Source organism: Lepisosteus oculatus, chromosome 11, assembly GCF_040954835.1.
Source record: "Lepisosteus oculatus isolate fLepOcu1 chromosome 11, fLepOcu1.hap2, whole genome shotgun sequence".
NCBI lineage: Eukaryota > Metazoa > Chordata > Actinopteri > Semionotiformes > Lepisosteidae > Lepisosteus > Lepisosteus oculatus.
In genome coordinates this window covers 2,775,593-2,789,729 of record NC_090706.1, presented here as the reverse complement: position 1 = coordinate 2,789,729, position 14,137 = coordinate 2,775,593, and the positions used below count along the sequence as shown (strand labels likewise).

The window sequence follows — 14,137 nt, the reverse complement described above, 5'->3', positions numbered from 1 at the left end:
GAGAGAGACCAAACCTAGACAGGTGAGCTCTGTACAAATAATTACATCAAAGCCTTCCAATGTTCATCTCCTCTCAGTGATAAAACTGTTGCACTATTACCCATGTGGTGAGTGAATCCTGGAGTAATGACACCGCAGCTACTCTGTATTTGAACATGGCTTCAGGTTGGCTGCATATGACCTTCACAGGAGTCACACACGACAGACAGAAACACTCACAATCCTTTATGACTCCTGTTATAAAAGATTCATTAGTGTTCATAATACTTGGATACATTATGGTCTGTCTTTGTCTAATGGGTAGCAACAGGGTTAGGGTTATAATAGAAGTCATGTCTTTTTTTTAAAAAAAAAATGGCTGTAAAGGACTGAATGACGTTGGAATATGTAATCAGTCCAAGTGTTACAAAGGTATTGTACATGCTACAACAGTCGGGATTCAAGCAGAGCATTACTTCATTTAAAGATGGAAAAACTCCCTTTGGCTTTATTGCAAAATGAATGGCATTCAATGTCAAGCAGTTTGGGAGTTGGCTGAAAGGTTATGTTTCAGTCCATTCTGGATATTTTTATGTTTAAACTTCATCCAAGACTTCATAAAATGAGGGAAAAAAAAAAAAGATGTTAAAAGTTCATGCAGCCTATACTATACTATCCTTCAGCTGAGCCCTTCCCTGTCCCGCCTGTCATTTCCCTCAGGTAGAAATGTGGTGGGAAACGATCCCTCCAGGCTTTGGCTTCCGAAACGAAGGCTCAGCGGGCAGATGAAGTGGTGCACTCCGTCCCTCTCCAGGCTTTTCAGCATCTGCTGTTGCGTGTTTAGCCAGCCACATCACCCCATTTCCCTTCCGTGACTCGAGAGTCACCCAACAATTACATACAACCGCCGTAAAGACAGGCCGAGCCAGGAGACATCAAGGGGTGCTTTCATGCAAGTCTGGAAGGAGGGGAGTGCATCGGCAGAATGAGAGATCAAAGTCTACACTCCATCCCTCTGGTCTACATTTCTCTCTGTCTCACTGCTTCACCCATCGCCTTGAAGCGCGAGACGGCGCGGGTGATGAAATCGAGGCCTCTGTCAGATGTTGGCAGTGAGGTCTCTGGCACACCGACACGTCCGGTGCCCATGTCAACAGAGCTACGAAAGCATGTCTGGAACAGAGGTTGCATCCGGCAGTCAGCTCACAGTCTGACCTCAGATAAGCCCAGAGGCTGTTAAACCAGATGGGTTTGTGTCCATGTGTCTTTTATTCAAGTGGACAAAGTGCTTCTGGAGACAGGGCACACAACAATCCAGGTCCTAGAGAGCCCCGGTCCAGAGGGCTACCAATGTCACCATTGTATCACCCACTTCCAAAGATATGGGAACGTTCCAGTGTGATCAATTAAACAGGAAACATGTTTTATTAAGTAGAGAACATTTAGGACTAAATCTCTTCTCACGCTTCAAGGACAGGTAATTGAACAGATTAATTGCCTGCCTCATTAACATCTTACAGATGCTGCCAGTCTTTACTAACAGGTAACCTGTAAGAACTGGGGTCCTCCTGTACCAGGGCTGGACACCCCTGCTGTATACAAACAACATGGATTAAATTCACAGTGTGAGATATTGTCAAAGATCTACAGCTCCCCTTGCACAGGAGGGACAAGGTCAGTAGTATACTGTATGGTGTGTGTAAGTCAATCACCTCCAATTCCCAGACGACATCAGCTATAGGAGCAGAAGAGAAAGTAAATAAACCTGACAGTCTGAATTGAACAAGGCACATGAGCTGACCACAACCGATTGCTTTAGCCATTTACTTAGGCGATAACGTCTTTTACACATAGGATTTGGAATTAACAAAATATCTGTCACACAGCCTTAATCAAATATGTGACCACTAAAAGCACAAAACAAAGTTTCCCTTTATTTATTTTTTTTACAAGAAAGCTATGTGCTACTTATCGATGTTTTGCAATACATCAGACCACAGAAAGAGCTCTTAACGATATTCTGCCACTGGAGGCCTTTATACTCACAGAATCTCACTCAGTATTAACACTCCGTGATATTATCTCAGGCTGTACCCGATTGTTTCACGGAAAGCAGGAAACAGTAAAGCAACAGAGAACGTGTAAAAGAAAAAGACGTTACAAAGTCAGCAGATCGTGGAAGGGATGGAGCAGCGATAACGTTAATGTGTTCCACCCATTTCTGTGTATAAATTGACACTATCGATGCCCGTGGAAAAGCTGCCGGATTCCCTCCGCTGAGTGACGCTTGAGCCGGACCGCACGCGCAGTCGAAAGCGGACTCGGACCGGTGGAGCAGCAAAGGCTCGAGTCCGGCGTCCAGCGCGTTTCCTGCAAACCGATGAATGAACACCGACTTCAGCACAGAGCAGGAGTCTACAAGTGAAACCGTTTACATCGACATCCTTCCGGCGCTGCTAGAATACTGACTTACTCAGCCCCGACTCTGTGCAGCGCACACCCACTTAACGAAATATTTTTCACGAACCTATCGGTGCCCGAGTGACACGTATTGCACGCTTGGGCAACGCGATCTGCGAGAAAAAACGACCTGTACCGAGCGAAATTGCACAGAAGAATGATGTAATCGACGCTATACGGTTAATTCTTCAGGTTAAGGATAAGGCGCTATCGGTTTCCAACTGTTACTGAACTGCTAGGAGCAGCTGTTGAAGAGAAAAGGGGCGATTCATCTTTAAACCCGGCAGGTCCTAATCCGGCAAATGAATGCGAGGGTTGGATCGGTGTTAATACCAAATAATCACGCAGGGGGAAAAAACCTAACCATCAATCTCTTTTTTTTCTGGCTACAGAGACGAGAGGTCAAAAGCTCTGAGCATAATGCCGACGCCTAAAACTGTGTGCAAACTTGGCAAGAGCAGACTGTAGATCCCCGGTTGACTTCATCCGAGCCACATGTTTCAAGTCCAGATCGGAGGAAATTTAATTTTCTTACAAGGGATTTTTTTTAAAGATAAAAGCATCAAGAAAACGACAGCGAGTACTCGGGGATGAAGACCTGGGTGTTACCGATATTAACACATTTTAACAAAGCGGTTCAGTCTCCTTATCATTCAGAACTGGCGCGCACAGTTCGTAAACTCCCTGCTCCAGGATTGTAGCTGGGGGGTTTGCCATACGGTATTTTTGTGCGTTTGGGGCACCAAACAAAAACAAAAAGACTAAAAGCAGTGCCTTGTGGAAACTTGGTATAGAGCACTGATCACTGCGTGTTTCACAACCACGAAAATATTTGCATTCCACTACAGTCACCGAAGGAAGTTTAATAATAATATTAAAATAAGAATTACCTTAACGGCTAATTTGATCCCGTCTGGACTTGTCGGTTTTTGTAATAAGTTCGCAGCAGAATACTGTTCCACACCTTCTCCCTTAGCCATTGGTTAGGCTATGAGTCGTTAACCGAATAAGCTGCTCTCGGTGACAGAGCCGATGTATCAGAGCAGTTACAGCAGTCTGTCTCCCGGAGTGCGCCCTGACTTTTCAGAGTATGAATTGAATCACTCTGTCACCGTGGTTGTAATACTATTGCTGCTGCTGTCGACACGCCCACAGTCGCCTTTTTAACATTTAACCCTTTAAAGCGCAAACACGACAGAAGATAAAGTCTGCGCCTATGACTAGAACAAAATAATTTAGCACATTTGAAGGGATATTAAATTCATTAATTTAATGTCACATAACCTTCATGCGCAGAAATAAGACCGTCTACGTGGTGAAGAGTTCAAACATCCCGTGTGGACCGAACAACGTGCTCTTTCTGTCGCTCCTACCATCTTCACCTTGCTTTGAAGCTAGGAGCGGGGATTTTAACGCCTGTTTGTTTTATCAACAAAGGCACTATACTGTTTCTAAAGAGTCTTATTTCATTATACACTGGGAGTGGAAAAGTACGGTCTATAAGTCACCTGATGTCATAACTAACACCTCTTCTGTATAGCGCCTATGGGTGCTGTTTATTTCCTGCGCGTCCTTTTACAACGCGCTTCATAGAATTTACTTTATAGAACGCGTATTTCAACAACAACGACTTTTTTTAAAAAAACCGTTCAATTAAAACGATTTTAAACTCCCAAACGTAATTAAGAACGAAATTAACAGTGGGAGCAGGTGTGCGATTTGCATCCATTCCAAGGCAAGGCGCTGTTTTTGTGCTGGCAGCAGCTAGGTTAAAATGATTTTACTTTAATTGTGCTCTCGTCACCTTCATCTGCAACGTCAGTAGGCGCTGTTTAGAAGCAATGCATTATGATGAGGTGTTTTTTGGCATCCGCTCTGGTTTCTACAGTTCTGATGCCCCCCTGGCAACTCAGCTGTTCGTACTTGCTTGATTACAAGAACTAGCGGTAACTTAATTCAGTGGGGAAAATAACCTTTAGGGCCAAGGCACATGAAAATCGAGTTTTTTTTTATAAATGAAAATGTCATCCTTTCATAATATAGTGCCTTTTGCGAGTGCAGTGTCATTTACTTGATAATCACTTAAGTTTGTGATGTCGGGGAAGCGTTCTGGTTGACTTTACATGTGGCCTGACACTCCGAGGTCGTGGAATATAGTTTCATTCGGATGCTGTTATAAATACTTCAACAGCTGACTGTGGTACAGTAATAGTACGGATGTGCTTAGTTTGACGTTTCAATTCTAACATGCAAACTGCGAATCTACCATTGGGTTTTTTCATTTGGGTTTCCCTAAAAAAAAAAAACCATTGTCGGATACTGTTGACCGGGACCTCTACAGTCCTTAATGTTAAAAAATACGCTTCACTGTTCCTGACAAGAGTCGCCGCTTTGAATTTTGCGAAGACCGTCGCTCTTTAATAAATCTGATATTCGCGCTTCGATCTATGCAGTTATACTCCCAGGAGTTCTAGATTCTGCACGATCTCTCCCTGACAGTGTATGACGCGCTTAATGTCGTTCAGGATAGGGATTCGAGGAAAACACCGAGGTAATTGTCGCCTCATGAACAGGTTAACAAACACCAATTTAGGAAAAAAACCTATGCGTGCAATAATAGGAGATGAAATGAGATGGTGGGGGGAAATCGACATATTGTGCTCTTACAGATGCACATTCGGAGCCTCGGGCCGGAGAGACCGAGCGCGGCGGCTCAAAGACACTCCACGCGGCGCGACAAGGTCTCAGGGTCCGCCACGTGGCCACGTCGGGGCTGTTTGCTCGCGGGCTGGCTCGAGCACTGCGTGGATGCGCTGTCAAAGTCAAGTTCCCCACAGCTGGCGACGCGCGCCGGGAAGCTCGTTCCCCTGCTGGCGGGGTTTAAACCACGGAAACGTCCACAACAACGGCGCCAATAGTGAACAGATTTAAGGTCGTCCGAATCTCTAGCCTTCATAGCCGTTTATCCCCCCCCCGAGCGCATAGCACATTGCCTACAGGACGGGGTCGACGTCATCTACATCCGAAGTGCAGAATCGCCTGACAACACGAGGGAGCGCAAGCACACTGCGCATCCAGCGGCAAACTGACAAATCGCTGCACCGGGTGCATTAAGTGGGGTGACTTCACGCAGGCCAAACCGCGCAACCCCAGCGTGGAACGTAATTAAATTAACACCAATATTTTTTTTTTCAAATGCAAACACGTCTATCAGCACGACCGGTAAATTAGAGTCTTCACTTCTACCTGACCAGAGAGAGAGAGAGGGGAACCCCGTCTCAGCCAAGCACTTAACTCAAAAGAGAAAGTTTAAACTGAGTCCGCTTCTTCGCTGCCTGTTCTACCTGCTCCAGTCTACGGCGCTGCATCTTCCTGTGTCTCCACGCATTCAGGAGTATTTCACACGCAGCAATGAACAGCTGACCGACAGCAGGGCCTGCTTTTAATATCGCTAAATACTCCTGGCAACAGCAGCAGGACCACGGTGCTATCAATCTGCATTCATTCTACCTGCAGAGTTAATACCCTGTAGCCTCTCTGAAACCAAGCAGCAGCGGGTGCCAGGTGTATCACTACTGGGATAAGAGAGTCTTTATTTTTACATTCTTATTCTGTTTACTGTGACAAACTCGTACCAATTTAATTGCACAAGGCTCCTACACTCTTATTCTGAATTAATTATCTCATTAACGATTGTCATTAATCCAAATAATCGTATTATCCAATTAGACTCCATTATCTTTTGAGTATATCTCAATTGAATACGTTTTATAACAAGTATACAATGCAGCTGTGGCTGCTCGGTGTGTCTCATTCACATTTTTCATCTTGGGGGCGATTGTACACCTTTGGTGAAATTTCAATTGCAGAGCAAATGGGATTACCTCTAAAAGCTGTTACCCAACCTAATCCTTAACTGGAAATAGTTCTTCGCTGTGCTGGGTGGTTTAGCGGGCAAATCGCTGGATTTAATACTGTAGTGCTAAATGAAAGCCAACTTAGTCACCTGCACAATAACAGACTGCTGCAAGACCTTGGTTTTGGTTTTTCACGTCGGACTGATGTCTTCTGTGCCTGCTTTGGGCAGGATCCCCCGCAGCTGCGGTGATCATGGATGTAAATACTACTGCTGTGAGCACTTACACCTGCAGCGCTTAGAGTGCGGTTGACACCAAATGCACTTAATTGCTGTTTCCAAGACATTCCCCGTCAGCCAAGAGCTAGTAAAATCCTGTGGGATGCCCTGCTGGAATGGTCTGGAAGTGTCACGCGCTCACTGAAGAGGAGGGCGAAGGCTCCCCTGCAAGTAGGGGATCGGGTGATCGCGGCCGAGGCCCTGCCCCGCGCCCCCGGCCCCCCTCCAGCAGGGCGGTCGCTCTCTCAGCTGCCAGGGGTGTGCCGAGGGAGCTCTCTAACCCCGCTCGGCCGGCTCGAACCCGCCCCCTCAGGCACCAGAGGGGCGTCTGACCGAAGGCCGGCCGCTGCCAGGCGCCCCAGCCCCCCGCTGGACCAGTGTCAGCTGGGCGCCCTGCCGGGGCTTCATGAGCCAGAGCCCAGTGCCAGAGGGGGAGGTTTGCCCGCACCGTTTGGGATGGCGCAATGGACAGGAGGCCAGGGCGCTGCGCAGGGTGTGCGCTTTGTGTAGATGTTTGTGGCGCTCTTTGCTGAAGAATTTGTTTAAGGAGGGATTTTGTTTTCCTACCTCTTCTGTTTGCACGGGGTGGGAGTTAAGGGGGGCTGACCGCTGGAGATATAAAAATAAAGTTTTTTTTTTTTACGGCCTGCCACCAATGTTTGTAAAGTTTTGTGGTTCATGAACCTTCACGATAGTCTTGGCACTGGATGAGGTAAAAATCTGTTTGCTATGAGAATCCCAGTTCACCCATAAGCAAATTACTGAATCCACTTTCTCTTTCCGGTACCAGAAATCACATCATATTAATTCTATTCGATTGTGTCCTGAGAGGAGCATTCTGGTCTTGGTGCCATCGGCTACTTATTATAAAATATAGAAGTTCCTGTTAAATAATGACTTTTATTTTTCTTTTCTTCAAGACCTGCCTTCGTTCTCCTGAGTGCTTCCTAGTGCTCCATTGCCCTAGTAGAGTCTTCACTACTTCTGTATTTTGCTTTACAACACTTCAAACAATGTCTTCATCCTGCATTTGCTACAGACGTCTAGTATATTTCTCCACTTTGAGCTCCCACAACAAATTTGAAAATCAAATATTCCTGTGTGCTTCGTGATAAATCCACGTATCTTCAAAACACACTTATCACTTAGAACCATAAAAAAAGTTATCAGGAAACTGACTTCTGTTTTGTAGCAGAGCCAACATGTTATGGAATAGACATTCAAAATGCAGATGAACATTTGTCACCAACAGGGTCAATTAACAGAGGGTGTGCTTGAATGTCACAAGCTATTGTGGCCACTGTTGGTAACAATTCAAACTGCCAGTCTGAGATACCTCTTTTGCACCAGGTTCGAGATACTGTTGTATCGCAGTGCCACACTCACTGATGTACCTGTGGCTGGTTGACGCAAAACCATCACTAAAGAGGACGTGGCTCCATTGCTGTCTTGTCCAAGTGAGGTGTTGCTCACACCATGCCATTCTGTTCTGTTGATGAGCATTAGGGGGGCAGAGCGGTGGCTCTGTTGCTCAGGATCTGCGCCTGTGGCTGGAAGGTTGCCGGTTCAAATCCTGTGGCTGGTAGAGGAATCCTACTCTGTTGGGCCCCTGAGCAAGGCCCTTAACCCCAACTGCGCCAGGGGTGCCATATAAATGGCTGACCCTGCGCTCTGACCCCAAGCTTCTCTGTGTGTGTGTCTCATGGAGAGCAAGCTGGGGTATGTGAAAAGACAAATTCCTAATGCAAGATCTTATCTTATCTAGTGAGCACTGAGCCCCAGTGTGGTTGTGTGGCTTGCAGTTGAACTGCTGATGTGTGGGTCATAGTGACCAGGAGCTTCTGAGGCAGTGGAACTGGCAGAGGGAAAATGATTACATAGATGGAGCATGATGATAAGGTGATGCGAAGCATCACGTCCAGGTGGAAGAAGTGGTCTTCCCCGAGTACCTGCTAGATGTTATTCCAGCCAAGCTCAATTACTTAACTGAAGCCTTACATGAGAAGCTGCTTGCATTGGAACGTTTGCAGGTTTTGATTTTCTCCTCAGAAGCTTGTAATTTTCTATTGTTTGTAAAATGCAAAAGTTAAAATGCAACCTACAAGTTTAAGAACTGATAGCAGTCAGACAGTTCAAATTAATCCTGTTATTAAATCCATTAAGGGTTAGTTGTGTAACTGAGAGCATGGCTTGATCAATGAGCAGCAGGCGTGTGGGTCTGCAAGGCCAGAACTGGAGCCCCTGTCTTAGATCATGGCCTGTCACTGACAGACTGGCTGGCTGTGCTGTCTTATAATTGCTGGTTATTTCGGACGTAGTCACAGTGTGCCGATTTAGTCCACCTTCCCCCTAACTCATGGCCCAAGGGAGATATCCTCTTGATTTGCTGGGTATATTGGTTCCTGACAGCGCTTTTTGATTTTCACCAGGCTAGAGACTCAACAGGGTAAATCATCTCGCCACCTGTTCCCAGTCAGTGTTCTCAGTAATTCAGTACTTAAGGAACAGAATCTTTCGAGTGTATCATGAATAGTCATCTCATCTCATCAAAACGACGTAAAAAAAGACAGGCGTTATTTTTCCCATATCGTTCTTTTTATGCATTATCATATACATTTCAATGCTGATTACATTTCATGTAGAAGCCCACTTGACTTGCACCTACAATGGGCTTTGGGGATACTGGCAAAGAATCTCAGCTAGTCTTGCTCTCTGCAGCCCGATCTCCGTGTGAACTGTGTTGCATGTTCTGTGTTAAGTGTCAAATGACTTCATTTTATTTTTCTGCAAACAACACTCCTAAAAAATCTGAAACTGACATGGTGATCGCTTCAGGGGATCATGATATAAAGCGAAAAAGGTAAAAGGGAGAAGTTTGTTTTCTTTCAGTTCTATGCACACAGTCTCATTGGATCATTGTGACAATGAGAGTGGAATGTAGACTGAGCAGAATCGTGTGATTACTGTTTCTGTGTTCTGCCTAACATACCTTACAAAGTAGACCCATCTTTTCCGATCTGCAGCTGGTGACAAAAGTACAGTGATAATACACAGTTCCCCCGCAAAACAAATAATAGAGATTGGTATGTTACACAAGAATGACTAGTGCCTGTCTAAAGTAACCAGCTCGTGATGATATCCCATGATTCCTGAGGACTGTAGACATATAGCAGACCAGGCCACTTCCACAGTGTGGAAAAAGAAAGGAGGCATGCATGTGGGAATTTGTGCCTTTGTTATATCACTGAAGGTAAAAGCAGACTTGGCTAATGCTGTATGTTAATTAGAACAGAGTCAGGGGTTTACAGGTAGTGGATTAAAAAAACACTATCAGGAAGCTCAGTTGAAGCTGCAAGAAGTTATTGAACAGAAGGGCTTGACATCTCATCTCACGTCGGGTGAGAATACGAACGATTGTTCTTCTGTCTCCACTGACATCTAGACCATCGTTATGGGAACATGCCGAGGTTATGCTGCATGTTGCTCTCACAGTCAACCCCTATGGTTTTCTGTGTGCGTCCTGACCCTTAAGTTTGCCTTGTCGTGGTTTCACACATTACGATTCAGCACTGTGCATGCTTTGCCATACCTGTGTTTACTATCCCTTAAGAAAAATTCAATTTCAATCCACTGTTACCACACCAGAACAGTGTTTTTAAAAGGCAGACATTAATGTTTCATGACGGCACTCCTTAAAACCCATCTGCGCAAATCTGTCAATTACTATCTGGATCTTTGTAGGTGACTGGAGCCAAGATGGGCACAAATACTGTAAATAAATGGCACTAAATTCCAGAAATTAGGTGTATTTATCACCTAGTCCTCTTGCTGGGATTTGGCTCCAAGCTGTGCCTCTGCAATGAGACGTTCTCACAAACCAATGCTTGATTAATCCACAGATTACTGTCCTCACTGTGCTTGACTCCGCCAAGAACCACATAAATACTTTCAGTTGACTTCAAAGAGGCAGATTAAATAGACTGAAATATGTGAAAAAATCTGTGCTTTACTTTTAGAAGAGCTATGTGTCAGGGAGAAGTTTCCTGCATTTCTGATCTTGTGCACCACCACAACTTTAGAGAGGAGTAACATTAAATCCTTAAGTTTTTTAGGCACATATTGCCCATAATAATCATAAGGGCAAGCTGGATAAACATGCACATTTCTCCTTTTCATCTCTTTGTAATTCTCTTTGATTTAATGTTTTATTTTATGAATGGACTGATTTTTAACATAAGAACAGAACCTTAACAAGAACTTAACATAAGCTTTGGGAGGCTGTTTAATTAAACCAATTAAGCCACTAATAAACTAATTTGGGCAAAACTAAGGTTGCTGCTGGAAGAGGTGTTAGTGGGGCCAGTAGGGGGCACTCACCCTGCAGTCTGTTTGGGTCCTAATGCCCCAGTATAGTGACGGGACACTATACTGTAAACAGGCTCCGTCCTTCGGCTGAGACATAAAACTGAGGTCCTGACTCTCTGTAGTCATTAAAAATCCCAGGGGGAGCGTTCTGGCGCACTATGGCTGCTGTTGCATCATCCAGGTGGATGCTGCACATTGGTGGTGGTGGAGAGGATCCCCATTACCTGTAAAGCGCTTTGAGTAGAGTCTCCAGAAAAGCGCTATAAAAGTGCAAGCAATTCTTACTCGTATTATTCATCGCTGGGCTGACTTCTTCAGGGCCATGGAGGGCTTTGAACACACTGACCTTTCAGACACGCGGACTCTCCAGGACCAGGACAGGGGAGCTCTGGTGCTGGCTGTCCCTTCTAGTTCTGTTCAAGCGAACAAATGACTAATAAGAGACACGCGTTTCTCTACATGGGCTTGATGTGCTCTGTGATACAGCTGTCGTGTTTCGTTCATCACTGAAAACCGCAGGTTGACGTTTCTGGTGCAATTATTCATTGACTTATTTAGCTATTTATCCCCAGGTCACTGGCGATGATTAAACCTTTTAAAAGGCCCCAATATTTTCAAAGATTGGTGTCAGTAAATTGGTTTCCCATGGATCGAGATCCTGAGGGCCTCTCTTTCGCAATAAGCTCCTGGATATCCACATTTTTGGCAGGTGGTTTTGTGGGAAAGAGCAGGGAGTGCCTGCTGCCCAGTGTTCCTGGGCCGCGCAGTGACAGGGTACCTGGGCATGTTCGGACGCGAAGTGCAGATTGAGGGATAATCTTCTCGGCAAAGGCGTTGTTTGGGTTCAGACGATTACACGTCTGTTCTGACACGGGTGACAGATGAGGGTGGTTGTGATTTCATCCTGCATGTTGTCCACTGTCACGTTTTCAGCGATATTCCTGGCAGCAGGGGGGGAGCCCCCTTGATCCAGGGCTTGTTGAGGAGAAGGGTAGGGGTGTTTATTTCCCAGACCTTACTCAACACGGTCTTCACTGTTTAATTCTATAGAAGCTTTATTATTATTTATTATTATTAACCTGCTTTATTTGGAAAAATGATTGTATATTTTACTTTAATCTTGTATATTTATTTTTTCTTTCTCATCTGAAGGAACTTATGCCTGTTATGAGTTAACGGTTGAGTGTTTAAGAATTGTTTTGTGCATTCCTGGCCGAGCAAGGTCTCTCAAATTGAGGTGTAATTCCTGTATCCTGCACTCAGATTGTAGGTGGAAATTCTGTTTCTTTCTAGAAATAAAAGCCTTCTATTTGAAAAGGAGAGGTTAAACCTGTTAACTTCGTCTGTCTTCCTTTCTTAATTGGCATAAAGAAATCATGACTTGATCCAGCAGAACCATGTGTGTCTAACACATCCCACATCTCTGTCTCTTATTTGCTAATGGGTCCATGTTGTGTTAAAAGTATTGTGCACCCTGTTGTGTCTTTTACCTGCCTGCAAAGCACATTTCCCTTCTGGCACAATGAAAGGAAGTAAGTTAATCTTGCAGGGGCAAGTGTGGCATGTAGTGGTCAGGGCCATGTGGGCAGGGCCCGGGGTCTGAAACTGAAAGATGGGGGTTCAAGCCCTGGCTGAGGCACAGCTGTTAGGGGCCTCACCCAGATTGCTCTGGAGGGACACTCCACTGTGCATCTGAGCTAGTGACTTTGCATGGAAATGTCTGAAACAGTTTTTGTCAAGGGGAAAAAGGTGATAAAAATAGACTTAAGTGCTGGCTTGCTATGTATAGGAAGAATAGTTAATTGTTCCAATTAACTTTTAAATGTAGCTCCACTATATTGTTGGATATAATTACAAAACAATAATTTATATTATATAATATACAGTATGTTTCCTGACTGAGTTATATAATTAAATATTCCTGTTACAACTACCTCTTTGAGCTGGTCCTTCTGCCACTATTCCTATTGATACAGCTGATACTATTTCTATTAGAGCTGCTATTCCTACAGCTTCTGCTGATATTATTTCTTTTAATACCGTTATTCCTACAGGTACTGCTATTTCTATTACTACTGCTATTCAGATTGATGCTGCCAATCCTATTCCTATTACTAGTGTTATTCCTATCAGCCACTGCTGATCCTGGTCCTATTACTACTCTGTCCCTATTGATACATCTACAGCTGCTGCTATTTCAACTGCTAGTTCTACGACTAGTCATTACTAATATTACTTTAGTTACAAATGCATAAAACGTTCACAAACAGTTGAAACGCAGGATACTTCCTTTCTTTTTACAACCACTTAAACCCGAGAGATTGAAGGTGTGATAACAAACATACTATTCCATCTGAAGACTTTGCCTCAACATTGAGGAAGGCCTGATGACCCCCCATCATCACATGGCCTCTTCACCTGTTTGCCTCCTCTTTCTATGGTGTGCATCATTGAAAAGCAGGAAGTTAATCTATGCATCTGGTTTGTATTTGTCTTACCTGCTGTGGCTCCTCACTCTTCTCCTTAGCTGTCTGTTCCACCATGTTGTGTCAGTGTAACGGAGCCCGTCGCACCCCTGGGTTAAATGGAGACTCCCCTGTCCATCAAGAGGAGCCAGGGTGGAGCTTAAGGTTTTTGACTTGGCGGTTTAGTCTTTGTCTAGTCTTGTCTGTGTGATTGTAACACAGCCTGGTGTTTGTCTGCTGTTTGGAACTGCTAGCAGGACCCTCCTTGGAAAGGCTGCAGTTCACAACTTTCTCTACTTGCATGCTTTCTTATTTTGCAAAGATTTTCCTTCAGTACCATCATTTTTTGTCAGGCTTGTCTTTTCTGTGTCTTCTGTGACAACCCTGGATTTACTATCAGTTGGTTATGTCGTGTTCTGGGTTGCACAGAACCTCTGTTTGTGTTTCCACAGCAGTTCCCCCCAAAACACACACACACACACACACACGCACACGCACACGCACACGCACACGCACACACACACACACACACACACACCAGCATACACACTCGTGCAGATATTTATAAACACCTTATTCAGAGCCGTCAGCTGACAGAGTCAGAGTCCAGGCTGGCTGTGGATGTGGCAGACTGATAGTACTCTGCCCTCCCTCAGCCCGGCAAGCCGGCCGGCTGCCCTTCGGTCTTCCAGCTGTAGCCCTCTCCGAGGACAAGCAGGCCCTGTTCCTATCA

At 44.9% G+C, this 14,137-nt stretch overlaps 1 protein-coding gene across 3 annotated transcripts in view; it reads right to left on the bottom strand.

Annotated features, from left to right (window-relative positions):
- mfsd2ab (MFSD2 lysolipid transporter A, lysophospholipid b) overlaps positions 1-13,540 on the bottom strand; it is a 38,637-nt gene extending 25,097 nt beyond the window's left edge. Inside the window, exon 1 of one of the 3 annotated variants that reach the window (XM_015348737.2) lies at positions 13,438-13,540. In XM_015348737.2, the coding sequence (XP_015204223.1) occupies positions 13,438-13,482 (45 nt within the window). In that variant the 5' untranslated portion in view covers positions 13,483-13,540. Of the gene's footprint in view, positions 1-3,329; positions 3,623-5,783; positions 5,869-13,437 lie in introns of those variants that run through there. The other 2 variants (XM_015348738.2, XM_015348736.2) reach the window with 2 other exon arrangements.
- Between the last annotated feature and the right edge of the window lie 597 nt (positions 13,541-14,137).